This window comes from Castor canadensis, chromosome 5 (assembly GCF_047511655.1).
Source record: "Castor canadensis chromosome 5, mCasCan1.hap1v2, whole genome shotgun sequence".
Classification (NCBI taxonomy): domain Eukaryota; kingdom Metazoa; phylum Chordata; class Mammalia; order Rodentia; family Castoridae; genus Castor; species Castor canadensis.
The window spans coordinates 160,100,045-160,127,454 of NC_133390.1; the positions used below are offsets into that span (position 1 = coordinate 160,100,045).

The 27,410-nt window shown below is 46.1% G+C and overlaps 1 protein-coding gene across 4 annotated transcripts in view; it reads left to right on the plus strand.

The window, feature by feature from the left end:
• Positions 1-24,103, plus strand: part of Dlgap4 (DLG associated protein 4) — a 168,807-nt gene extending 144,704 nt beyond the window's left edge. For 2 of the 4 annotated variants that reach the window (XM_020181455.2, XM_020181458.2), the window contains 5 exons: positions 2,374-2,462; positions 2,966-3,378; positions 20,367-20,458; positions 21,348-21,503; positions 22,302-24,103. In XM_020181455.2, the coding sequence (XP_020037044.2) occupies positions 2,374-2,462; positions 2,966-3,378; positions 20,367-20,458; positions 21,348-21,503; positions 22,302-22,520 (969 nt within the window). In that variant the 3' untranslated portion in view covers positions 22,521-24,103. Of the gene's footprint in view, positions 1-2,061; positions 2,142-2,373; positions 2,463-2,965; positions 3,379-20,366; positions 20,459-21,347; positions 21,575-22,301 lie in introns of all 4 variants that reach the window. The other 2 variants (XM_074074703.1, XM_020181456.2) reach the window with 2 other exon arrangements.
• The last annotated feature ends 3,307 nt before the right edge of the window (positions 24,104-27,410 follow it).

The following is a 27,410-nucleotide window of genomic DNA, read 5'->3' on the forward strand; positions in this document are numbered from 1 at the left end:
CTCCGTGCACCTGCCTATGTGTAATTACATCCACTGGAGGCCCACTAGGTTTCCTGGGAAAAGTGGTTTGTCTGTCTACTCTGGGGGGGTCTGCCCCAAGTGGCTGAGCCAAATTCCACCCATAGCTACACCTTCCTCACATCCACTTGCCTGTGCTGCAGGGTCTGCAGCTGTGGGCATGTGTTCCTGCCTCTCCGGTGGGTTGTCCCAGTGAATGTAGTTACACTCAGCCAGCCATCTCCTGTCCACTGTTTGCTGTCCACTGTCTGTCTGTCTACTCCACCCTTTGCCCTGCCAGCCAACCCATGGGAGGCAGGACTGGCCTAACGGTTCTCTAATCCAAGGTCAGCTCGGGTGCAGAAGCCATAGCCCCGCTTGGCAGCGGGAGCAGCGTGGAGCATAGACGCCGATGGGCCAGGGGCCCAGGACCCAGGGCCCCATGAGCCATGGGGGTTGCTCAAGGGAAACTTTGCCTTGGGGACAGGTAGGTAGCTTGAGGCCCCAGGCCCATGTCAAACCAAGAAGCATGATCCTGGTTCATGTGCTTCCCTCCATGGGAAAAGGTCTGGGCATATGGTTCCCTAGAGCCGTGTGGCCCGTGCCAAAAGGCCCTTCCAGAAGCAAAATCCACTGCACATTCATATCCACAGCACCCAGCAGGGTAGTGCACCAACTTCCTTTTCCATGCCTCGTGGTACCTCTTGGATGCATCCATCATCTTTGAGGGGGACAAACATGGGCCCTGCCTCAGTAGTTTTTAAGAGTTGCTCCAAATCCAGAGTGAGAGGCCTGTCCTTGCACACTGGACTTTAGGACTAAAGCAAGCACACTCAAGAAGTGAGGGATGGCCAGCTATAGAGGGCAGAGGGCTTGGGGAGGCAGAGCCCTTGCAAACCCCGTGGGAGGGTCAAGGAGGACAAGATGGTGTTCATTGTGACTTAGGGCTGCAAGGATCTCCTTTCCCCAGCCATCCTTAAGCAAGCGAATGTGGTCACATTGATGACAAAGCACTAGAATGCAGAAGGAACATGGAACAAAGGGGACTGAATGGAATAGAGAAGGCTCACTGGGCAATTCCTTGCATTTGCATATATTTGTTTCCCCCAAGAAGCAGCTCTGGACATCAGTTTCCCACATACGTACAGAACAGAAGGTAGCCAGGAGACTCCTGTTTTTGGGCTTCTATCACCAGCTGGGCTTCCTCATAAGGGTTCATCCCCCACCCCATACAGCCTCTCCAGGTGGAATTCTTAGAAACGCAGGGAGGAGCCCTGTCTCTGATCCATGGTTCTGACCACCCAAGTCTGTTTGGGCAACCCACTCTCGTTGGCCAAGCCACATGTGCTTGTCTTCCCAGAAGGCCTTCCCAAGGCTGGTCCTCTCCCTCAGAACATGACACTGGGATAGAACTTCAGCTTCTGTGCTCTGATGGCAGCTCTGTGGGATGCAGTGATGCTGCGCTTTCCACGCCGGTGCTGGCCAAGAGGAAATGTGGCTGCGTCCCTGCCCCAGAAAACCTCTCAGTCCCTGCTTCCATCTATGACTCCAGGAGACTGGGGAACCCCTGTCTCCAGCCCTAGGTCAGATGTGAGTTCTCCCTCATTCTTGACCCATGATGGGAGAGCTGACCTAGCTGCGCCATGGCTAGACACTCTTGTACCATAAAAGATGAATGGACCCAGGGCATATCTGTCCCCATGTCTCCTCCCCTTTACAGAGTAAGTGTTAGCTTTCACACTGGGCCTGACCCTCCCCAGAGCCATGCAATGTTAAAAGTAGCCATGTGGGACAAGGCCTAGGGATGTCATCCCATAGTGTTGAGGGACTGTGCCAGCTCGTACCTTGGCGGCAGTTCTAAATCCAGAACTGCTGTCATGGTGTGCCCTGAGTCCAGGCCTCTCCAGCTGTCCTTCCATCTTCAGTCATGGGGTGTGGGGAAATGATCTTTGCCTCGAAACAGCCCCCAGCTTTGACAACACCAGATAACGGCTGTGGCTTTGTGTGTGTGTGTTCTTTTTCTCTTCCGTCGTCCTTTTTTTCTTCTCTCTGATGCGTGTAAAGGAGAGGACTAGAAGGAACGGTTCCCACCTCTCGGAGGACAACGGACCCAAAGCGATCGATGTGATGGCACCCTCCTCAGAGTAGGGAAAGCCAGTCATCTCTACCCACCCTCCCGCCTCCGCGCGAATGAGCACTGCCCGGCTTATCCTGGTCCACCACGGGCCCGCGTGCAGTGTCCGCATGCCTTGTGACTGTCTGTCCATATGTCCGTTTGCGTCGTCCCACTAATGTGAATTTCAGCAGCAAGTGTGGTGTTTGTTTTTTATTTTTGTCTTTGTCCCCGTGCCGTTGCTGTCGTTGTCCTTCAATAAGGTTGACTGCATTCAGCCAGTGCCAAAAGAGGAGCCCAGTCCCGCTACCAAATTCCAGTCCATCGGGGTTCAGGTAGAGGACGACTGGCGGTAAGTTGGACAGAGGTAGTGGCTGCTTCTCTCCTCTCCTCTCCCTCCCTCCGCCCTCACCTCTCCTGCTCTCCCTAACCCACTGCTCCTTGCTGGATTTTTAATAACCAAGCTGGGTTTGGGTTTGGGCGGTGGCCCAGGTGTGGGAGACCGGGCAGGGGGCAGGCGGGTGGACACGTGAGCATTTGCTCTGTGAGACCAGTCAGCCCCGGGGAGGGGGTGGTCCCAGCTCCCCTGATGGTGGTCTTCCTGGCCCCACTGCAGTAAACAGACAACCTTATGACCTTGTCCTGTGTGTGTGTGCGTGTGGGCATGGGCGGGACGGGGCAGGGGCTGAGCTGAGAATGAGACGGGGGCTGTGGGACCCGCTTCAGGCGCATGGTGAGCAGATGATGCACCCGTTTCTCTGTCTCCCGTGTGTCCGGGTCAGGTGGCCTCTGGTCTGTGGATCTCGTGGTGACTCACTCCTTCCTGTCCCTGCCCCACTTACCCCCCTCCCACAGAAGCACTGCCCCTTCTCACAGTATGTCCTCCCGACGGGACACTGACTCCGACACCCAGGATGCCAACGACTCAAGCTGTAAGTCATCTGAGAGGAGCCTCCCGGACTGTACCCCACACCCCAACTCCATCAGCATCGATGCTGGCCCCCGGCAGGCCCCCAAGATTGCCCAGATCAAGCGCAACCTCTCCTATGGAGACAACAGCGACCCTGCCCTGGAGGCATCCTCGCTGCCCCCACCGGACCCCTGGCTCGAGAGCTCCTCCAGCTCCCCTGCAGAGCCAGCACAGCCAGGGGCCTGCCGCCGAGATGGCTACTGGTTCCTGAAGCTGCTTCAAGCAGAAACAGAGCGGCTGGAAGGCTGGTGCTGCCAAATGGACAAGGAGACCAAAGAGAACAATCTCTCTGAAGAAGGTAAGTGTGGGGTGACTCCCTGGGGCAAGGTGACGAGGGGTGCATGGCTGTATCCTGCTCTTGCCAGCCAGCCTTGGAGCCCAGGTGAGGAGGGTCTTAGTCTCAGGTTCTGCTCTTGGGCCAGTTTTTTTGTTTTTGTTTTTTTGCAGTACTGGGGCTTGAACTCAGAGCCTACACCTTGAACCACTCCACCAGCCTTTTTTTTTTGTGTTAGGGCTGGCTTTGAACTGTGATCCTCCTGATCTTTGCCTCCTCAGTAGCTAGGATTACAGACGTAAGACACCAGCACCTGGCTCCTTGGGCCAGTTTTGTGAACTCTCCTCTTACTTTCACTTGCCTTTCTACCATCCATGCACCTGCCCAGCCAAGCCTCTTTCCAGATAGGATATATGCCAGCTGGGCAGGCGTTTGGCTCAGCCATACCTACATTTGGATCCCAGCGCTTCCCTTTCTACCAGTGTGCCCTTCTCTCTAACGCATAAGCATGTTGTGAGGATTGAATGGCGTACCCCATGTGTAAGCCCTGATGAAGTGCTGCGCACAGGGAAAGCTGGTGCCCTAATTATGCCTTCAACAGCTTTTCGAATGCCACATACATGGATCTGACTCGGCTTCAATAGAAACGAATGTAAAGGGTGAGACTTAATTTCTGACTGTCTATACCATGTGTATTTTTAAAAAAAAAAAAAAGGAGTGCGGGGCCAGGCATGGTGGCACACACCTGGAACCCCACCTGTGTGGGAGGATCAGGATCCGAAGGTGACCCCAGGCAAAAACTTGAGACCCCACTCAAAAAATAACTAAAGCAGGAAGGGACTGGGGGAATGGCTCAAATGGTAGAGCGCCTGCCTAGCAAGCACAAGGCCCTGAGTTCAAACCCCAGTATAGCCCCTCCCCCCCACCAAATCTAAGAAACAAATTCATGAAGAGCTACTTCAGTCATAGACTACTTGTCTACCATACACAAAGCCCTGGGTTTAACCCACAGCACCATCGGAAAAGAAAGCGGGCCTCAATGCTGGACAAACACTCTTCCAAGTGCTTGGAGACAAGCTAGTCTAGCGTCCATGAGGCCCTGGGTCAAACCCCAGCACTGGAAAAAAAAAAAAAAAAGGTTGATTCTTCTATGTTTCATTTTCCAGATATAAGAAAAATTTATTTTTTTTATTTGGGGCTCTCAATAGTTTACAGCTATGTTTTAATTAAGTTAAAACATTCCATTTTCTCCCTAGTCAATCATATTTTCAAAACTTTAAAACTACCAGTAAACATTCTTATTACATGGTAATGTATCTGTTTCCTTAGATTCAATAAGAATCTAAGGAAACAGATACATTAGGCTTAGGCTGAGGGGTATAGCTCAATGGTAGAGTGTGTGCTTAGCATGCAAGAGGCCAGTGGTTCCAAACTCAGCACTGCACAAAAAAGGAACATTGATATAACAGTGGCTTTTACTATCATGTCATATTTTCACATATGATCTAACAAGCAGGAGTCAATAAACCCCTTCTTGGGAAAAGTAGCCTGGTACTTTGTTTATGTGATTCCTCTTATAGGGTTCCTGGCCTTGCAGTTGGCAAGGAATGTCATTTTCTGCAGGCCCACTAACCTTGGGATGTTTGGGGACCTCAGAAAAAGGGAAATTCACCCAGGTACTCCTGGCAGAGTTGGATGGTAAATCCTTGTCTTGATTTCCTGGCCTCAAGAGGCTTTGAAAGGTTTCATCTGAAATCCCATATCCAACATTTCAGCAAAGCAGACTTTATTACAAGCCTGTAGCTGGGAGTGTGGCTCAGTGGTAGAGTGTTCACCTAGCTTGCAGGAGGCCCTATGTTTATTTTCCAGCACTGCCAAAAAATAAAAAATAAAGAAGGAAAGGGAAAGGAAGAGGGGGCTCAGTGCCGGAGCTCTGCTTCCTTGTTGGCTCCTCCTCTGCAGGAGTTTCAGGAAGGACAGGTTTTCAGAATGTCTAACTAGCACAGAGTGGCGTCCCAGTGACCCCTGATGGGTAGTCCAAGGAGGACACCCTTTGATGAGTCAGAGGGAGCCTCAGAGTCACTGTTTTCACTGTCCTCCAGGCCAGTTCTCAACTTTGATCTCACACCCACTGGTGTGCCAGGGGATGGTTGTGAGCTATATGCCTCATAGCTTTTGACAATAACGTATTTAAAAAATCAAACCAGCTGCAAGGATCAGAGAGCACTGACGTGTCTGACAGGAAATATCCAGGCCACTGCTCCTGTTCCCAACGAAGCCTCCCCACTGTCACCTCTGATCAGCTCCTGTTCTGATATATTCACCTTCAAGGGTCTTTCTTTTTTTTTTTTTTTGGCAGTACTGGAGTGTACTCAAGGCCTCACACCTGTCAGGCAGGTACTCTACCACTTGAGCTATGCCCTCAGCCCTTTTTATGCTTTAATTATTCTCAAGTAGGGTCTTGCATTTTTTCCCTGGGCTAACCTCAGATTGCAGTCTTCCTACTTACAGCCTCCCTTTATAGCTGGGATCACAGGCATATGCCACCACACCCAGCTTATTTGTTGAGATGGGATTTCAGTAACTTTTTACCCAGGCTGGCCTTAAACCTCAATCCTCTCAATCTGTGCCTTCCTAGTAGCTGGGATTACAGAAGTGATCCACTGCACTTGGCCTTATGTTAATTTTGAAAAATAATTTCCTCACTTCTATTCTCTTTTTTTCTTCCTAAAATTCCTGTCAGATGTCAAAATTACTGGGTTGATACCGGTCACTTACCTTTTTGTCACTATGTCTGCTTTTTCTTATACTTTCTGGAAGGTTTTCTTTTTCTTTTTTCTCCTTCACTTTGAATTTTTTTTGGTGGTGTACTGGAGTTTGAACTCAGGGAGCTTTATGCTTTCAAGAAGTCCTCTGCCACTTGAATCATGCCCCCAACCCTCTCCTTCACTCTTTAACAAGCCAGCCTGCCTTCCTGCCTTCCTTCCTTCTTTCCTTCCTTCCTCCCTCCCTCCCTCCATCCCTACCCCCCCCCTTCCTTCCTTCTTTCTTTGCAACTGGTCTACCACTATATCACACCCCAGCCCTGTAACAGCTTTATTGAAATATAATTCACCCTTTGAAAATGTGCAGTTCCATGACATTTAGTGTACTCATAGTGTTGTGCAGACCTCGCTTCTGTCTTATTCCAGAATGTTTTCATCACCCCCTAAAATAGCCCGTACTCCTCAGCAGTCACTGCCCACCCTATCCTCAGGCCACCACTACTCTGCTTTCTGTCGGTATAGATTTGCTTATCCTGGACATTGCACATAAATGGAATTGCACAGTACCAGGTCTTGTGTCTGTCTCCTTTCACGTGGCTCTTCTTTGTTGTATATGTCAGTACTTTTACTTTTTTGTTGTCAAATAGTATTCCATTTTATGGATATACTACAGTTTATTGATGCATTCATCTGTTGGTCAGCACTGGGGCTGCCTTTATCTGGGGGCTATCAGGAACATGCTGCTGGGGTGTTTGAGTTCAGTTTCTAGTGTAATGTGTTCATTTCTTGCACGGACCCACCCAGAACTGAAGTTGCTGGGTCACATGATAACTCCATGGAAGTTTCTTAGAAAGTGCCAAGCCACTTTCCTAACAGCAGTGTGTGAGGCTTCTGATTTCTCTGTGCCTTTTAGACTGGGCCATCTTAGTGGAGAGTAATAATCTCACCATGGTTTTGTATTTCCATGGTGATAGTAATGTTGAGCATCTTCATGTGTGTGGATTGGGCCTTGTTTATCTTTGTTGGAGAAAAGTATTCAAGCTGGGACTTTTTTTACTTTATTTTCTGACTTTGCCAACAAGTATTTACTGTGGCTATTCAGGTAAGAGCTCATTGGCTTGTTCTCCTTTTTCTTCAGATTTGTCCTTGCTTTATGGGCATAGCATCTTGTTTTATCTCTCTGAGATTCATATATATTTGCTTTCATGTGTCCCTACATTCTTTATTTCTTTAATTTCCTTTTACCTTTTGGATTGAAAGCTTTCCTGGAATGTCCAATGATCTTTGGTTATTTATATTTAAAAGTGAGGCCCTAGCTGGAGTGGTAGAGCACATCTATAATCCCAAGACAAGGAACACTGGACTACACGATGATATCCTGCCTTTAAAACCAAAAAGCGAGAGCAGGCAGGAAAGGATAGAGTTGCAGACTGCTGTTCTTGTCGAAAAGATAGTAGTTTCACATGTTTTTACAATTTTATATTGTAATTAAATAAAGAAATTTAAAATAGGACTAGGGATATAGTTCCAAGTGGTAGAGGGCTTACTTGCCTAGCAAGCATGAGGCCTGAGTTCAATCCCCACTATACAAAATAAATAAATAAATAAATTCTTTTTTTTCTTTTTAAAGAAATTTAAAATAAAACAAGCAGGGGCTCATGCTCAAGACCTTGAGTTTGATCCATAGCATATAAAAAGCAAAAGAAGGAAGGAAACTTACTTTTAGAGTTTGCACAAGCTCAGTGTGTATGTGTGTGTGTGTGTGTGTGTGTGTGTGACATAATAATGTACTGGTGTGTTGGTAATATGCAGTACTAACACCAAAGATGAAGAAATACTTATGCATCAGAATAAGAACTCTTTAATAGCAAGATAAAGGCTATTACGAGGGCTGGGGGCATAGTTCAAGTGGTAGAATGTGAGGCCCTGTGTTCAGTCCCAATATGACACACACAAAAACGTTACTATGAATAAAGCTGCCATGATCTTTTATGTTCATGATTTTGTTGAAATACTTATTTTCACTTCTTAGTATATACCTGGGAGTGGAATTACTGGATCATATTTCTATATTTACCTTTTTCAATTTTTTTATTGTGGTAAAATGTATACAACATAAAATTTATCTCTTTAACTTTTTTTGGTGGGGGGACAGTGCTGGGGATCAAATTCAGGGCCTCACATATGACTAGGGATACAGTCTATCACTGAGCTGCACCCCCAGCCCAGACCATTTTTTCAGTGTCTGATTCATTAATTACATTTATGGTGCTGTGCAACCCTCACTGTTTCCAAAACACTTTGATCATCTCAAAAACATATTCCAATAAGAAATAACCCTTTATTTACCCTCTCCACCCAGTGCGTCTAATCCCTTGCTGTCTCTGTGAATTCTCCTGGTCTAGATTTTCACAGAAAGGAGATGTTACAGTGCTGTCAAAGTTCATTCATGTCCTAGCATATATCTGAACTTCATTCATTTAAATACCTGAACAATATTCCCTTGTACATATATGCCAGGTTTTGTTTCCTCCTTTGTCTACTAATGAACACTTGGGTTGTTTCCCCCATTTGGCTACTGTGAATAATGCTACTAGGCACTCAGGAGGCAGAGGGAGAGGGATCCCATGTTTGAGGGTAGCTTGTATTACATAGTGAGTTCAAGTCCAGCCTGAGCAACATAGCAAAACCCTGTATCAAAAATCTGAGAGTTAGCAGAGTACTGCTAGCTACTTGTGAGGCTGAGATCAGGAGGATCATGGTTTGAGGCCAGCCAGGCAAATAGTTCTCAAGATCCCATCTCTAAAATAACCAGAGTAAAATGGCAAAATGGACTGGAGGTATGGCTGAAAAGGTACAGTGCCTCCTTCACAAGTGTGAAGTCCTGAGTTCAAACCCCAGTCCCACCAAAAAAAAAGGGACTGGCGGTGTAGCCGAACTCAGTGGTAGAGCATGACCACTGGTGTGCAAGTTATTTATCTCAGCCACTGTTTCAGTCTCCAGTACACGTAGGAGAATCATTGGATCATATGGTAATTCCATGTAGCGAGCTTTTTTCTTTTCTTTTCTTTTTCCTTCTTACAGTGCTAGGGATCAAATCCAGGGCCTCATGCATGCTAAGCAAGCACACTATACTGAGCCACAGGCCAGCCCTATATTTAGCTTTTTGAGGAATCTCCAGACTGCTTCCCACAACAGTTGCACCATTTGACGTTAACACAGCAGTGCACACAGGTTCCAATCTCTCTATATCCTCCCCAGCACTTAGTTACTGTCTTTAAAAAAAATTATAGACGTCTTAATGGGTATGAAGTGGCATCTGATTTGCATTTCCTGTAACACTGAACTACTTTCATGTGCTTTTTTGGTCATTTGTAATCTCTGAAGTTTTTTTTTTTTTTTTTTAAATAGGGTCTCATTATGTAGGCCAGGTTGGCCTTGAGCTTGCAGTCCACCTGCCTTAGCCTCCCAGGTGCCTGAATTATAGATGTGTACCACCATGCCCACTTTGCCCATTTTTAGCAGTACTAAGGTTTGAACTCAGGGTCTTACGCTTGCTAGGCAGGCACTCTACCATTTGAGCCACTCTGCCAGCCCTTTGCCCATTTTTAAATTGGGTGACTTGTCTTTTTATGGTTGAATTATGAGTCCTTTATATATTCTGAGTATTAAACCCTTATATTTGATTTGCAAATATTTTTCCCCATTCTTTGGGGCTTTCATTTCTTTCTCTTTTTTTTTTTTTTTTCCACCACTGGGGCTTGAACTCAGGGCCTACACCTCGAGCCACTCCACCAGCCCTTTTTTGTGATGGCTTTTTGAGATAGGTCCTCACAAACTATTTCCCTGGGCCAGCTTCAAACCACAATCCTCCTAATCTCTGCCTCCTGAGTAGCTAGGATTACAGGCGTGAACCACTGGCACCTGGCTTCATTTTCTTGATCGTATCCCTTTTGCACAAAAGTTTTTAATTTTGATGAAGTCTGATTTTATTTTTTCTTTTAATTTTTGGTTTCTACTTATTTTCTAAAATTATGAGCATATGTTAATTTGATAAAAAGTAAAATTAGAATGAAAATGAGTGAGGTATTGAGCAGCTGACCAGAAACTCCGAGTGGGCAGGGCTTGTTGAAAGTAGCTTCTGTGGATGCCTTTTAAGTAAAGTAAAATTATATCAGAATTACAAAGAAAGCCAGCTACACTGATATGCAGTTATCAAAATGTTAAATTTGTATGCCATGTGTGGTAGCACATGTCTGTAATCACAGCACTTAAGAGGTGGAGGCGGGAGAATCATAAGCCTGAGCTATGATACTCTATCTCCAAAAAAAAAAAAAAGAGGGTTAGCAGAGTGGCTTATGTCTATCTAACAAGTATAAGGCCTTGAGTTCAAACCCTAGTACTGCCAAAAAAATGAAAAGAAAAAAATTAAATTTGTGATATAGTAACATGTATTTCTTTAATGCATTTAAATGATAAGATCTATCATTAAGTCTACTGTCATTTCAAAGTAGTGAGTATAAAGTGTTACAATATATCTGAGACAACTGTGATGTGATATGAAGTTATCTGTGGTTCTTATTGGTGACAAAGTCACGGGTACTGCGCACATGAGATCCTGAAGAGCCATTTTGGCAAGGGTAGTGGTAGAGGGCAGGGCAACCTGATTGGAGAGGAGACTAATTGAAGACAATGAGCGTACACAGCTCTTGCAGGTGAATTTGCCTGTACGAGGGAGCAGAGAAGAGGAGGGAAACTGTTTTCTCTGTAACAGAGCTGTATAAGCATGTTGACATGTTGTTGAGAATTCACCATGCGGGAGAGAACAAACGGGAGCAGCACTAGGGCCATCCACATACCTGACAAGGAATGTGTGGCGGGCACACAACTCCACCGTGGACAGAAGGGAGAGGTGTGGCAGGTGGAGACTGGTCCCTCAGCTCAGAGTGAGGAGGGGAGGAGGAGGGCTGCCAGCTCCAAGGGCCTCTGAGCTGGGCAGAAATGAGTGGGGAGAGGCATTAAATCCAAAAGAGTGACGTGTTTGTAATTTCCATTTCAGTGTGATTGTGCTGTATGTTGGGACGGTTTGTATCACACCAGTTTCTACAAAATGATGAGTATGTTCACTTCTTAAAATGCTGTCAAATCCTGCTTTGTTTCAAAGATATTTTAGCTGCATCAAGTTTAGAATTCTGATATTCACAGTGAATGCGTGGTGACCCACTCTTATTTGTCTGCGGTGTCCCCTCACAGCCTTCCCCAATCCTAGTTGATCTCCTCCTATAATCAGCACATACTATTCCTGGATTTGGCATTTCATCCAGGTGGTTGACTTTGACTTCAGTATTAGTGTACCCCCTCTGCAGTATGATTTCCATATACTTGGGTTTATTTCTACCTATAGCTTAGAAGTCTGTCAACTTCTCTGCCCCAGCAGTAATCGCTGTCCTGAATTTTGTGTTAATTACACCCCCATTCTTTTTTAGACTTTTTCTATCTATGTATATATCCCTAAGGAACAAATGCAGCTTTATTTTGCCTGCTTGTGACATTTATAATGATAGGAGCATGGTGTGTGTGTTTTCCTGAGGCTTGCCTTTTTTTTCTGCATTGTTTTGGGGGTTCACCCATTGTCAATGATAGCTGCTCAGTTCTTTTCATTGATGCGTGGCATTGTACCGAATTAGTAGAATTGTTTTTTCCATGTCAGTGGTAAAGCAGTTGGGCTGTGATTGTTTTCAGTTCTGAACATTTTTATAACAGCATTACTGAGCTGTAACTTGGAGGGGTGAGCTGTTGTGGATTGAACCCAGTAACTTGTCAAGCTAAGCAGACCCAAGATATAATTTACACACTATAAAATTCTCCCCTTTAAAATGTACATTTCAGTGGGTTTTAGCATATTCATGGAATTGTGCAACTATCTCTGCTACCTAATTACAGAGCATTTTCATCACCCTAAAGAGAAACCTTTGTCCATTCGGCCATTTTTCCCCATCTCTTCCTCCAGTTCCCCTGCCCTAGACAAGCACTAATCTACTTTATTCTCAGTAGAATTGAGTATTCTGGACATTTTCTATAAATGTGATCATACAAAGTGTGACCTTTTGTACTGAACTTCTTTTACTTAGCATGACTTGTATCAGAACTTCCTTTTTACTTATGAACAGTATTCCATTGTATGGATATATTACATTTTGCTTCAGCTGATGGACAGTTGGGTTGTTCCACCTGTGGCTAAGTTTTCACATGTGTTTATCAAACACAGTACCTTGTGCAGGCTAAGCAGAAGCTCTACCACTGAGCTACATCTCTAGCCCTAAGTTTTTAATGTCTTTTCTTTTCTCCTTTTTCTTTTTGGGACAGGGTCTCACTATGTAGCCCAGGCTGGCCTTAAGTTCTCCATCCTCCTTCCTCTGCTGCCCAGCCTGGTTTTAGTTGTAACAAAGTCCAATTTTTTTATTTTCTCTTTTGTCACCTGTGTTGCTGTCAGGTTTTCACTAAGGGAAGTTCTAAATCATGCAGATTTACTTCTGCTGGCTCCTAAGAGTTTATGGTTCTAACTGTCAAATTTAAATGATTTTGGATTAGTTTTGTATATGTTGTGAGGTATGAGTCGAACTTACATTTGAATATCCAGCACCCTTTGTTAGACACCAATCTTTCCCCATTGAATGATCTTGGCCCTTGCCAGAAATCAGTTGACCACACATGTAAGGAATTATTCTGAATTCTTTTCCATAGCATTGATTTGTGTACATGTATGTCACTATGATTCTGTCATATTTGCTACAGCTTTATAATAAGTTTTGAAATTGGAAGCTATGAGTCCTCCAACTTTGTTCTTCAAAGTAGTTTAAAAAGTGCACAGCCAAAGCTGGGTGTGAGTGGTTCATACCTGTACTCCCAGCTACAGGAGAGGCTGAAGTGGGAGGTTCACTTGAGCCCCCAGGAGTTTGAGGCCAGCCTGGCCAGCTTCAGCTGGGTGCTGGTGGCTCATGCCTATAATTCTAGCTACTCAGGAGGCCAGAGATCAGGAGGATCACAGTTCAAAACCAGCCTAGGCAAGACCCTATCTTGAAAAAAACCCACAACAAAAAAGGACTGGCACAGTAGCTCAAGGTATAGGCCCTGAGTTCAAACCCCAACACCACAAAAAAAAAAAAAAAGAAAAAAAAAAGAAAAAGTTCACAGCCAGCTGTCAGGTTTTCACTAAGGGACGTTCTGAAGAATGCACTTGGGTTGGGCACTGGTGACTCACTCCTGTAATCCTAGTTTCTCAGGAGACGGAGATCAGGAGGATTATGATCTGAAGCCAGCCTGGGCAAATAGTTCACAAGACCCTATCTCAAAAAAACCCATCACAATAAAGGGCTGGTGGAGTGACTCGAGTGGTAGAGCACCTGCCTAGCAAGCATGAGGCCCTGAATTCAAACTCCAGTACTGGAAAAAGAAAAAAAGAATTTGTACTTGGTTCTTGCATTCCCATATGAATTTTAGGGTCAGCTTTTCAATTTCTGCAAAACAGACAATGGGAATTTTACTTCGATAGGGGTTGTGTTAAATCAATTATTCACCATTTATGTAGGTTTTTGTTCTATTTTGTTTGAAGTGCTGGGAATTTTCCAAACCCAAGGCCATGCCATGTTAAGCAGTGCTCTACCACTGAGCTTCATCCCCAGCCTCTATTTAGGTTTAAATTTTTCTTTCCATGGGTTGGGGATGTAGCTCGGTAATAGAGTACTTGCTTAGCACATGTCTTTCACCATTAAGGATGCTAGCTATGGGTTATTATAAGACCGTGTCTCCTTGTGTGCATATACAAGAGTTTTCTAAGCTATATGCTGAAGAAAGAAGTGCTTGAGTCATGGGACATTTACAGGTTCAGATTTTCCAAGGGCCAAAGTGTAGTCCCTTCAGCAGTTTGTGAAAGTACACAGTGTTCTGCTTCCTTCCTTACATTCACTACATACAGAAAGAGATTGTTCATTCCTCGCTTAATCTACAGATATGAAAGAGTGGCTATAACTTGAGTTTCATTGATTGCTGTTCACGTCTTTTGCTCATTTTTCGATTAAGTTGCCTTTTTCTTTCTTTTGTTTGTTTGTTTGTTTTAGTAGTGGGTAGTAAACCCAGGGCCTCCCACATGCTAGGCAAACACTCCTCCACTGAGCCACTTCTCAGTCCTAGATTGCCTTTTTGTCATTGACTTGTAGGTGGTTTTTCTGTATCTAGATTCTGGAGCTTTTTTCAGTTACATGTTTGTAGATAGATGCAGTAGACCCTTGATAACCATGGGTATACAGCTCCAAGGAGCCCACCATTGAGGACTGCAGTGAATGCTGAGGATGCAGGGCTCAGTGCTGTAAAATCACTCGAGTTTGCCTAGACCCTATGCATAGGTCTGAGCATCCATAACTTGAAACTACCTGGAGTAGGCTACATTACATTACAAAATGACTATTTTGCGTATCACATTAATACTGCTTGCCAAAAACTACATCTTATTTCATGCTTTTTATCTCAAACACTGCAGGTGCTTGATTCATTTTTCCCGTAACTCTGCCCAACTTCCACTAAAGACTTGCTGAATTTCAACAAATCTAAAATTTTCATTTTATCACTTAAAAGCACATTACATGCCCTTTTTGGCTTGTAAGGAGTATCATAGCTTTTACCTTGCTTTTTGGGCACCTTTTGCTTTTGGGGAGGCATATTCTCACAAGATTAGGGGCAGGGAAACAACCAGTCACACACGATTTATACACAACTGACAAAAATGTGGGACCAAATGAGAGCTTCTCCACTCCACTGAGCTGCTTACTGTGTGCACGGGAATTTGAAATTTTAATTTGTTTAATTTCTTTTGATTTTTTTAACCGTACTTGGTGAAAACCACATATAATGAATTCTTGAGTAGGGTTGCTTAACCATATCTCCTCCCAGTTTGTGACTTGTCTTCTCACTTTGTCTTTTAAATGAACAAATATTCATCAGTCTTTTCCTGTATGATTTGTACTTAAGAAATCTTTCTCCTGCTGGGTGCTGGTGGCTCACACCTGTAATCCTAGGAAGCAGAGATCAGGAAGATCTTGGTTTGAGGCCAGCCAGGCAAAATGAAAGTGAGATCTTATCTTGAAAATACCCAACACAGAAAAGGCATGTGATGGAGTGGCTCAAGTGGTAGAGCACCTGCCTACCAAGTCTGAGGCCCTGAGTTCAAATCCCAGTACCAGAAAAAGAACAAAAAATCTTTCTCCCAAAGTCGAAGAGCTATTTTACTGTTTCCTTATGACAGTTTTCAAGTTTTGCCTTCCATATTTGTGTCCTTAATTCTCTGGAATTGATTTTTCTATGGAATGAGGTAAAACTGTGTCATTCATTGTTTATTGGGTAGTCATTTCTTAAAATGTTTATCCTTACCCTACTGATACTCAGTTCCGCTCTGACAAACACCATGTTTTCCGTGTGTATTATCTGAGCCTTCTGCTCTGTTCATTAATCCCTCCCTAGGCCAATTCATACTATCTTTATAACTGTAAAATGAATCTTGATAATTGGAAGGGCACGTCTCCCCAGATTTATTCCTCTTCAAGAGTGTTGCTTTTTTTCTCTTTCATATAAATTTTTTTTTTATTTTTTTGAGATGAAATCTCATTTATTGCCCAGAGTAGCCTCTCAAACTCATAGCCTCAAGCAGTCCTCCTGCCTTAGCCTCCCAAGTAGCTGGGACTACAGGCATGTACCACCACACTCAGCACCATATGAATTTTAGAATCAGCTTTTCAAGTTCCATGTTGAGATTTTGGTTGGAATTATATTCAGTCTAGTAGATGAACTTTGGAGAAAGTTGTCATCTTTTCTATCATGTCTGTCTATTTAGATCTTTTTAATGTTTTTCAATTTGTTTTTAAAATTTCTAGGCCCTACCTATTTAGCCCTAGCACTCCAGCTCTCAGCAGGCTGAGGCAAGAGGATTACTTCAGCCCAGGAGTTCAAGATCAGCATGGGCAACATAGTGAGACACCCATCTCAAAAAAAAAAAATCCACACAAGTTTTGAAATTTTAAAAATATTTGTCAGGGGCTAGAGGTGTGGCTTAAGTGGTAGAGTTCCTGCTTTGCATGTGCAAAGCCCTGAGTTCAAACCCCAGTCTCACCAATATATCGTTAGATTAGTATTTTAATTTGTAATGGATGCTTTTGCAAGTGGTGTCTTTTGTGTTTTTTTATTATCATCTCTAAGTGGCGTCTTTTGTTACTGCATTTCCTATCTGTTGTTGATTAAATGCTATTGATCTTTCTGTTTATCTTACATCTGGGAGCCTTTTTATCTTCTTAACTAATTTCAAAACTTATTTGTAAATGAAAAGTTGCTTTTAACATTGCACTACTAAGTAGAATAGTGTTACAGGTTTTTGTAGCTACTCTTATGCTGGTTAAGAAAATGATTGAAATAAGGGGGATTTTTTTCCTGTCTATTTAGAGGATCATGTGGTTTTTCTTTCATTAATCTAGTAATGTGAATTTTACTAGTAGATTTTTCTCCTTTCTTTTTGGATTATTTCTTTCTACTTTTCTCATGTGGATTAAGTTGTTCTGGTGAGTGACTGGAGATAACAGTGCACACTAGACTGTAGAGACCACTTCCTAGATGACACAGTACCTTAACACACCTGGACTGCATTTATTCCTCTTGACTTTCATGCTGTGCTGTGCTAGTTCAGGTCTAAATGTGTATATTCTAAATGCTGCAAGACATTTTATGTACTCATTGTCATAATCAGTATTTACTTATCTTTACCTACATGTTGATTCTTTTGTTTGTTTTTGAGCCAGGGTCCTACTGTGTAGACTAGGATGGACTTGAACTTGAAGACCTCTGCCCAGGAGCAGGATTACATGCATGCAGTACCACACCCTGCTCTTTTTATTGCTTTTTGGTCCTGTCTTAATTTCTGTGCTTCTATCTAGGATCGTCCTCCCTCTGCCTACAGAACTCCCTTTAGATTATTTTGTCATATTTATCTTTAAATGTTTGGGGAGTTTTCCTATTTTTTTAAATGGTATTTTTTGGCAAGGTGTAGACTCTTTCAACACTTTATAATGTCTTTACTGGAAAGGAAGCCCTTAGTCTTCCTGCTGCTTTTTTTTCAGTACTGGGGTTTGAACTCAGGGCCTTCACCTTGAGCCACTCCACCAGCCCTTTTTTTGAAGGATTTTTTTGGGATAGGGTTTCATGAACTATTTGCTTGGGCTAGCTTCAAACAAGAATCCTCCTGCTTTCTGCCTCCTGAGTAACTAGGATTACAGGCATGAGCCACCAGTACCCAGCCCTGCCCCTCGTTTGAAGACTGATCTGTTTCATTTTTTCCCCTCTATATGCTTTAAATTTTTCCTCCTTATATTTGGGTTTAGTCAGCTTTTCTATGGTATCTAAGTATGGTTTTCTTTGTATTTTTTCCCACCTGATGCTTACAGGGCTTCTCAAATCTTAGATTTTAGTATCTTTTATTGGTTTCAGAAAAGTTGTGGCCAGTCCACAGTTTTCTGCTCCATTTTATTTTTCTCTGCCTGTGGACTCTAATCACACATATATTAGGCTGCTGTGCCTTACTTGTTTCTTATCCCCCCCTTCAGGACTCAGTCTTGGATATTGCGTACTGAATTATTTTTTAGTTCAGTTTTGATCTATTAAACCCATCTGTTGGATTCCTAATTTCAGTTAATTTCTTTTTTAGTTCTAAATCATTTATTTGATACTCTTTATAAACTCTGGCTCTCTAGCCAGGCACCAGTGGCTCACACCCGTAATGCTAGCTACTCTGGAAGCAGAGATCAGCAGGATTACCATTCGAGGCCAGCCTAGGCACATTGTTCAGGAGACCCTATCTCAAAAGTACCCAACACTAAAACAGGGCTGGCAGAGTGGCTCAAGTGGTACAGCATCTGCCTAGCAAATGTGAGGCCCTGAGTTCAAACCCCAGTACCACCAAAAAAATTTTTTAAAACCTCTGGCTCTCTAATAATTCCTTGTCTTGTACATTCTTTTACTTACCATAGTTATTTTAAAGCCCTTGTTAGTAATTGATATCTATAACCCCTCCAGTTCTGTTTTTTTTTTTTTCTTTTGATATGTAGTCATTTGGTCCTGTCTCCTGGTGTGCTTGGTAATTTTTAATTCAGTGTCAGAATCTATCTATAAAAACTGTAGAGATAATTTAAGACTGGGATGATTTTCTGCTCAACAAGAAAGGATTTACTTTTGCTTCTTCTAGGCAATTAGAGTGGAACCAGATCAGTTAGTCCACATGGGATTGAGCTGAGTGAGAGCTGGGTTTTTAGGACAGCTTGTCTGTTTTGTATTTTGCCCATAACCCTGAGTACATCCTTCAGGGACAGCCAGTGGTATTTGCCAAGACGCTTCTCCAGGGCACTCTGAGCTCCCGTCTTTCTCTTTCATACACCTTGAGGCTGCTGTCAGCTTTGCTTGGCTTAATTTACCCTCCTTGCCATCTCACGTGCTTGGTAACTGTCAGTTCCAGTTGTGTCCCCATCCTTGTGACTGCCACAAGTTCTGCTCATCCTCTCAGCCTGGTTCTGCTGATAAACTGGGTAATGTCTTGGGTAACATAGAATCCCACACTCTCACTGGGATCTAAGTCTCCTAAATCCTTTGGTAATTTCTCATGACCTTGAAAGAGAAATTTGCTATTCTTAATGTTTTATCTAGTGTTTTCATTTGTTCTTGGTGGGAGGGTTCAGTTTGTCTGATGAGTTCTGTCTGCAGTCAAAACTCATTAGAATTTCCTAATGCAGAATCAGTCTTGCCATCACAGTATAATCCCAGCCTAATCATGATGTTATCATTTTATGTTTCTGGGCTTGATATTTGATATAATAATTTTGGTTTTGTTCATGAAAATTTGGCCTATAATTTTCCTTTTTCATCCTTGTCTTGTAGTATAAAGGTTGTCTAGTTTTTCTAGTTTTATAAAATGAGTGTGGGTGGTTTCCTAAAAACAGAATTATCTTGTTTGTTTTGTTGGTTGGTTTTTTTTTTTTTTTTTTTTTTTTTTTTTTTGAGGCAGGATCTCACTGTATAGTCCAGGCTGGCCTGGAACTCACAATCTTCCTGCCTCAGCTTCCCAAGTGCTGGGATTACAGGTGTGCACCACCACACCCAATACAGAATTGTCTTTTATTTTACTTTTTTATAGAACTCTCATTTTTAAAAATATCTTTTCCAATATAGATATGTCATATTCTAGTTTTCATTGCTAATTTTTGTTGTTGTTGTTTAGTGGTACTGGGGTTTGAACTCAGGGCTTACACCTTGAGCCACTCCACCAGCCCTTTTTTGTGATAGGTATTTTCGAGATAGTGTTTCACAAACTCTTTGCCCCAGCTGGCTTCAAACTTCGATCCTCCTGATCTCTGCCTCTTGGGTAGCTAGGATTACAAGCGTAAGCCACCAGCAACCGGCTAGGATGCTTATTTTTTAAAGTTTTCGGTTGGACTCTGTTTGCTTATGTGTTATAGGAGGTTTCATGCTTATGTTAATAATAGAGCACTCTGTTCTTGGCATGTGGGTCTGCCTGCAGGGTTCCTAAAATAAGTTGTATCATTTTCCATGTCTGCTTAATCTCTGGAACAGTCTGAATGTGTAGGACAGAACTGTTTGTACTCTGAAGGATTTGTAGGAACCTCACTTGATGGGGATGGCCCCTCTCCTGAGGATCTCCCACAGAGGCTGACACTGACTAGTGGCTTCACCACTCATGTAGGTACTGCCAACACTGGAGACAAGGGAGCAAAGTTCCTTTTCAGGGAAGATTTTTAATGGCTGTTCCAATTGTTTAATTGAAAATTTTGTGTTTGTTTTTTGAGATGTCTCCCTGTGCAACCCAGAATGTCCTCAAACTCATGATCCTCCTGCCTCAGCCTGAGTGCTGGGATTATAGTTATGCACTACCATGCCTGGCTTCTATTTCTTCTTGCATACATAGCAGCAACTTTTGTTTTTCCAGAAATTTTTTCCACTTAAGTTCAGTTTTCTAATTTATTGCCATAAAATGTTCTTAGGAACTAGGGGGTGGGATTCACTTTCTCTGCATTCTTTGTATTTTTCCTAGCGAGAGTGGATTAATGTATAAATAAAATGACCCCCCCCCCCCAATCACCCACCTTCCACCCCAGCAAACCCTGCACTCTGCTAAACCAGTCTTTTCCCACCTCTCTCCCTCAGTGTTAGGGAAAGTCCTCAGTGCCGTGGGCAGTGCACAGCTCCTGATGTCCCAGAAATTCCAGCAGTTCCGGGGCCTCTGTGAGCAGAACTTGGTGAGTGTGACTCTCCTTCCTCCGTGCAGGGCTTCTAGCCTGGGGCAGCCCACCACAGCCCGTGACCTCCTCCATAGCATGGAGAGGTGCTGCTTCCTTGTGGCACGGGAAAAGGTGGTGCGAGCACTAAAAAGGGCCAGGAGGCAAAGTGTTGAGCTCACTGTGAGACAGCCACATGAGAGCAGCAGCCGTTAGCCATGTCTTATTTGTGTGAAGTCTGTTCTGTATCCAAGAGGACACTTGGGTAAGAACTAAGGAAAGGTCCCCACTGGCTTGATTGCTTTCCCTCTCTCCCCACTGATGGAGGGGTCTTCCCTGCCAGGGCAGAAACAGAGTCCTGGGCCGCATTTCCTCTGGGAGGGATCTCTCCAGTGAGCCAGCAGTGAGCTCCCAGAGGTGGGGACAGTAGACAGAGAGTGCGGAACCTGTAGGCAGTGGGGGTTATGTCATCATGGAACAGCAGGATGGGAAGGAAACAACATGGAGTCTGTGATCATGCTCACCCAGGAATGAGTCCAGCTGTGACCTCCCGGGAACACCCTGGCCAAGAGTGAGTTTCCTCCCTATACAGTGACAACTGGGCTTGCCTGCCTGGCATACATGAGCACATGAGTACCATGGCCCTGTGTTGGTGGCCCTAGTGATGGCCTCCACACACATGTACGTGCAGGGCTTAGTCTCATGAGGACATGGTTCCCAAGGAGTCTCGCCACTGGTGCTGGTACTGACTGGGAGCGCCCTTCCCTCCGTCCTACAGATCCTGACCCAATACTGGGAATAAGGGAGCAGGATTCAGCCTCAAGAGTCCCTGCCCACGCCTAGCATGTGTGGGGCGAGGAAAGATATGCTTCTGCCTTTTTGGCCCCACTAATCTCCCTCTGCCCCACAGAACCCTGATGCCAACCCACGTCCAACAGCCCAGGACCTGGCAGGGTTCTGGGACCTGCTACAGCTGTCCATCGAGGACATCAGCATGAAGTTTGACGAACTCTACCACCTCAAGGCCAACAGCTGGCAGCTGGTGGAGACCCCCGAGAAGAGGAAGGTGAGCATGGAGCAGTGCGGAGGGGAAGTCCGGGGACAAATTCCTGGTCGGCAGTAACGCTGCCCACATCGGTCAGTGCTGCTTGGCTCCCTTCTCCATGTGTCGTCTTTGAGCTGGGGCTCACGTCCATCACCGCGCGGGGTCCATGCCTGGCACTCGCCCAGCATGCCGCTCGCTGTGTAGCGGAGGCTGCCCCCAAAGCATGCCATCCTGTCCTGCATGTCCAGACATGGGTCCTTGGGGAGACATGCCCACAGTTACAGGCACTAACGGAGGCAGGAAAATGGCCCTTCTCCTGGGGCTCTGTTGCTAGGGTCCTGGGGTCTGGACCCCAGTTCCACCTCCTTGTGGCAGCGCCGCTTTCCTAAGGCTCAGGCTGCCTTCTCCAAGCCTATAGAACCCAGTGACTTACGTTGGATTGTTGGCACTTGTCACTTCTATTCCTAGGGCAGCATGTGAAATGTGACCAGGGAGTTGGAAGCCCTAAATTTAAGTCACCTTTATGGCTGGGTGACTCAGCCTAGTTCCTGCCTGAGTCTCAGGCTCCTAGTGGCTCAAAGCAGGGGTGGGAACAGGTGACCTGTCATCCTCCATGTTAGAATTCTAAGCTCGCTTTTGCTCCTATGCCTTGTGCTACTCCCACCATCATTGCTTCTGTGACTTCCTGGTGTGTAGCTTGTGCCTGTGCGGGAAGGTGGGACGGGGAAACTCCAGCTGCCAGCATACAGTAGGGGGTAGTGCCACACAAAATGTGGCACCTTTATTTTATTTTTGTTCCTCCTCACTGTCTCAATAAAGGAAGAGAAGAAACCACCCCCTCCAGTCCCAAAGAAGCCAGCCAAATCCAAGCCGGCAGTGAGCCGCGACAAGGCCTCAGAGGCGGGGGACAAGCAGCGTCAGGAGGCCCGCAAGAGACTCCTGGCAGCCAAGCGGGCAGCGTCTGTGCGACAGAACTCCGCCACAGAGAGCGCGGATAGCATCGAGATTTATGTCCCCGAGGCCCAGACCAGGCTCTGAGACCATGAAGGAGGAAGCGAGCAATTTTAAATCATTAAAAAAAAAAACACAGAAAAAAAAAAAAACTGAATGCAAATGGAACAAAATTTTCTCAACCTTTAGTATGGTTATTCTCTCTAGAGACCCTGAGCCAACTTTCAAATTGACGCATACAAGGGCTCACAATTTGGCTTTTTTGGGTCCCTCCAGCTTTAGGTTATGAAGACTTCACACACAAAGTCAACAAAACCCACAAAACTCCAAAAAACTTTTTTTCCCTCTTGCTGGCTGTGGCGGACCAGACAACTGGACTTCGGCAGCTCCCCGACCCAGCCTCCAGACACAGTCTTTTTACTTGTTCTGTCTGATGAGAACTTCAACTAGCTTGTTTACAAGACGACGACAGTCCAAGGACAGCCTTGGGCCCCTGCCATGTTCCTCCTCCTTCCCAGCTACCCTGCTCTGACCTTGGCGTTTTCATTCTCACTTTTTTCTTTTTCCCTTCAGAGCTCACACAGGGGTCACATCATGGCCAGTGGATTTCTGGTTCTCAGCCTTTGAGGCTGAGGGCCCAGAGGACAGAGAGATGGACACACACATCCCTCCCTCCCCGCCAAGTGCTCACACAGCCTCACCCACGTGCGCATCCGAGGTGCCTCCCTCCGCTGCCATCCATCGCCTGTGCAGCGGCAGGCTGACTCACCTCTGAGCAGATGAGGAAGGTGCTGGTCTTTGGGGAAATGAGGGAAAGCCATGGTTACCACGCTCCAGACTCCAATCTTTTTATTCTCTCCAGCCCCTTCTTCCTTCAGCAAAAGAAAATTTAGGACTCAGAGTGGCTCCTGGGGGGTTGTCTGTCCTTGGCCTCGCCTGTGTCCAGTCCCTGGGGGCAGGTGGCGGTGTCTGTACGTATGTGTACATATGCACATAGATCTTAGAGTGTATATTTAACAAACGCCCAGCTGCTCACCCATGCCCACCAGCGCCGCCGCCACGGCTCTCAGGCACCTGGCAGGAGGCGGAGTTGTGAATAGCATATATTTTTACATGTACTATATCTAGGTGTGTGTACAAGTGTGTGTAAAAATATATACCTTGTGTGTAAGCAGCCTCCCCCCTTTTTTTTTCTTTTTGGTTCCCACCCCCTCCCTGGGCCCATCAGCCCAGCCTCTGAGTTTTCTGTTCTGTTGTATTTTTTATCCCAGTCATCCTCCTCTCTCCACCGCCCCCCTCATCCCCGTTCCCAGGGTGTCCCGAGCCCTGAGCTGCAAAGGCAGGGCCTATAAGGCCAGGTGGGGAAGGTGAGGCTGGGGCAGGCCACCGGGCAGGGGCCATGCCCAGCAGAGTTCAGCACACCAGGGGCTGCTCTGTACTGTGTGGATGACTCCAGGGCACTGGGGACAGCTCATCTGGCGCATGCTGCAGGGGTTCCCCCAGGTGAACCGAGGGCCTGCTCTGGGGCCCCATTCCAGCTTGGCTGTCTGTGACCTTGGGCAAGTCACTTGACCTCTGTGTGCCTCAACTTCCTCCTCTGTAAAACGGGGTCAGTCCCTGCCCCTCCCTACCTCACAGGCATGTTGTGAGAATAAATGAGGTAACGTGTACTGAGGGCTCCTAGTGTTATTGTAGAGTGACGGGCCAGGCTGGGGTAAGGAGGGTAGCATGAACGCCCCCAGGAAACCGAGTGAGACCACCCTCTCCCAAAGGGCAGCTCCTGGGAGAACCAGCTGAGTGCATCAGTTAATTCTAGCTGTGAGATGCCAATCCAATGATCCTGGACACAAAACAGAGCTCACCCTCCACCAGGGAAGGGAGTGTACAATGTTTAACCCACCCATTTCCTAGGAGCAATAAGCACTTCTTATTTCCATAAGTATATCCATAGTTGCCGCCACAGAAGCTGGGAGGGGTAGACAACTCATAGACCCAGCCTATCTGCACATCCTCTGGGACCGGGTGCCCAGTATCCACCAGCAACTGCCAACATGCAGTGCCCAGAGTGCATTTAGGAACTCCTGCCCTGCCCACAGAGCTCGCTGTGCATGGAAGACAGTATGGCATGAATGAGTTCAAGTCTACAACAGGTGGCAGAGGACATTGAGGCTGCAGGAACCAGGGCAGCACCACTCAGCCTAGTCTGGGCAAGAGTGTTCTGGTGCATATGAAAAGGGCAAGTGGGTACTGACCAGCTCTGGAGGGTGGGGAGAGGCATTCCAGGCAGGAGCCATCCCTGGGTGCGAGGAACATGTCATTTAGAAGGTTTTTGGGGCCAGATGTTGGTGACACATGCCAGTAATCCCAGTCAATTGGGAGGCGGAGGCAAGAGGATCGTGAGCTCGAGGATCGTGAGCTTGAGGCCAGCCCGGCAAAGTTAGCTAGAATCTATCTCAAAAAACAAAAGGACAAAAGGGCTGGGTGTGCAGTTCAAGTGGTAGAGCACTTGCCTAGCAAGCATAAGGCCCTGGGTTCAATCCCCAGTACTTGACCAAAAAAAAAGAGTTACAGGGTAAGACCAAGAATCTTGGTCTCTGGAGCCACAGAGACCCTGTCTCCTCCCTTGGTCCCAACCTAGCCAGGATGTCAGTGACCTCAGGCCCAGGGACATACAGATCCCCTTTCTCAGGATATTTGCCCCCAGCTGGACCCCTTGTGAGCCCTCCCAACTGTGGCTGGACCCCTGTACTTGGAGTAGTTGCCCTTGTCTCTGGGGCCCAGTTGGTGGCAGCTAAGCATTAGTGACCATGGGTGGCTCTGATTAGCCCCTACTTTCCAGGGTGACTTGAAGAGTAAGTGGTTTCCCTTTGCATTGGGCCAAGTCTGCACTTCTGCATCCAGCACTGAGCAACCAAGGGTGTGAGTGAGTGAACAAGGGAGGAGGCCGAGCTCTACTTAGTGGGCTTCTAGAGCTGGGGGTGGAGCCTCTGCTCTTCAGAACCTGTGAGTTTCTGCTGTGGCATAAGAGTAACCTTGAATGTTAGACCAGGTCCTGCTCTCTTAGTTCAGGGTTACAGGGTGAGACTCCTGCAGAGTCTGGGTCGCTACTTCTAATGCTCCTGTTGCAGTAATGGAGGGCCTCCCCGCCACAAATACACCATGCGTCTCCTAAGGTTATTGCCTGCCTGACCATGATACCATCATCACCCTCAAAATTTAACAAAGGAAGCCGAGCACCAGTGGCTCACACCTGTAATCCTAGCTACTCGGGAGGCAGAGATCAGGAGGATTGCGGTTTGAAGTCAGCCTGGGCAAATAGTTCATGAGACCCTATCTCAGAAAGTCCTAGCACAAAAAAATGGGCTAGTGGAGTGGCTCAAAGTGAAGGCCCTGAGTTCAAGTCTCATTACCGCAAAAAAAGAACAAAAAATTAACAAAGGAATGTTCCAGATAGTACCTCCCTTACCCAGGAGGGCACTCCAGGCACTAATATAACCTAAAGTGCCAAACACACTGCAGGTAGCCCAAGTAATGTACTTTCTGGCTCCTAGTCCACCAACTGCTGCCAGGGGTGGCACAGAGCCCAGGGTCCTTGAGGACAGGATGGCAGGACAAAGCCACTGTTACCTACAAACTTAGGGCCAGATGCCTTGCAGAGCCCATGTGGGTAAATGCAGTAGAGTGACCAAGATGGTATCTACCAGCAACAGTGGAGTTGAATTCTAAAGAGATCGCTAAAGGTGTCTCCTGCCCACCTGAATCTGGACTGATCTCCTGCCCCATCGCAAGGCAGCAAAGGGAACGTTTCAAAACTCCCATGGGGTCACATCATTGCTCAGAGCCCTTCGCAGCCTGCCCACTGCCTACAGGAGAAAATCCAGCCACCTCCCCTTGGCCTCAGAGGCTAGCTGCAGCTCCAATGACAGCCTCCCTCCTCTGCGCGCTGCCCTCTGCCCCCCCAACAGTTAGTAGTGTCCAGTCTTCCCTCAGCTCCTGGTCAGTGGGAGGTCCTCAGAAAAACCTCCCTAGCACCCAGGCCGGGGCCAGGCCAGCCCCCACTCTCCACTTGCCCAACAGCCACTCTATTGCTGTCACTGCTGTGATGACTCTATATGCGAGTAGTATTTTCTCCACCCAGGAGATGGTAGACTTTCTGAGCACCATGACTCAGTGCCTAGCAGAGAGTAGGGCCTCAAAAACTGTTTCCTAGGGCTGGGATGCAGCCCAAGGGTAGAGTGCGTGCCTAGCATGCAAATGGCCCTGGGTCGGAGCCCAGCACTGCAGAAGGGAAACCAAGCAGTTGTGATAACTGTGACTTACACTAAGCATGCATATGTTAGATACCACAGTGTTTGGGGATGGGAGTGTGGCTCAGTGGTAGGGTACGAGCCTAGCATGCACAAAGCCCTGGGTTTTTGATACTAGCAAACTTCAAACTGGTTGAACTTAGGGCCTTGCACTTGCTAGGCAGGCACTATACCACTCAGGTCACTCTGTCAGCTCAAAGCCCTGGGTTTGATTACCAGCACAGGAAATAGGGAGAGCTACTTCCTAAAGGAATGACCTTGGGGGGAGTACTTTGCAGAGAAGACAACCTTTGAGTTGGGCTTTGAAGAAAGAGCAGAAGTTCTCCTGGTAGTGGCAGTGAAGGGCACAGTGGGTACAGAGGCAGAAACCCGAGGCTATGCTGCTAGCCTGTGGCTATGCTGCCGCTCTCAGAGGGTTTGTGCTGGGCAGACCTTGAATGCCAGAGTAAGAAGGTTCCCACTAGTGCCAGCTTTAAATGGATCAGGGGTATTTCCTACCACAGACCCAGCTTCCCAAGAAACGGAGGTCCTCAGTCCCAATCTCTATGAGCCATAGAACTCTCTGGACCTAGTCTTCACTAGGCGAAGGTCTATCTCAAACTGTCAGCAGACACTAGGCCTAACCGAAGCCCCTGTGGCCAATAGGTGACATGAACCTTTGGGGGTCCTC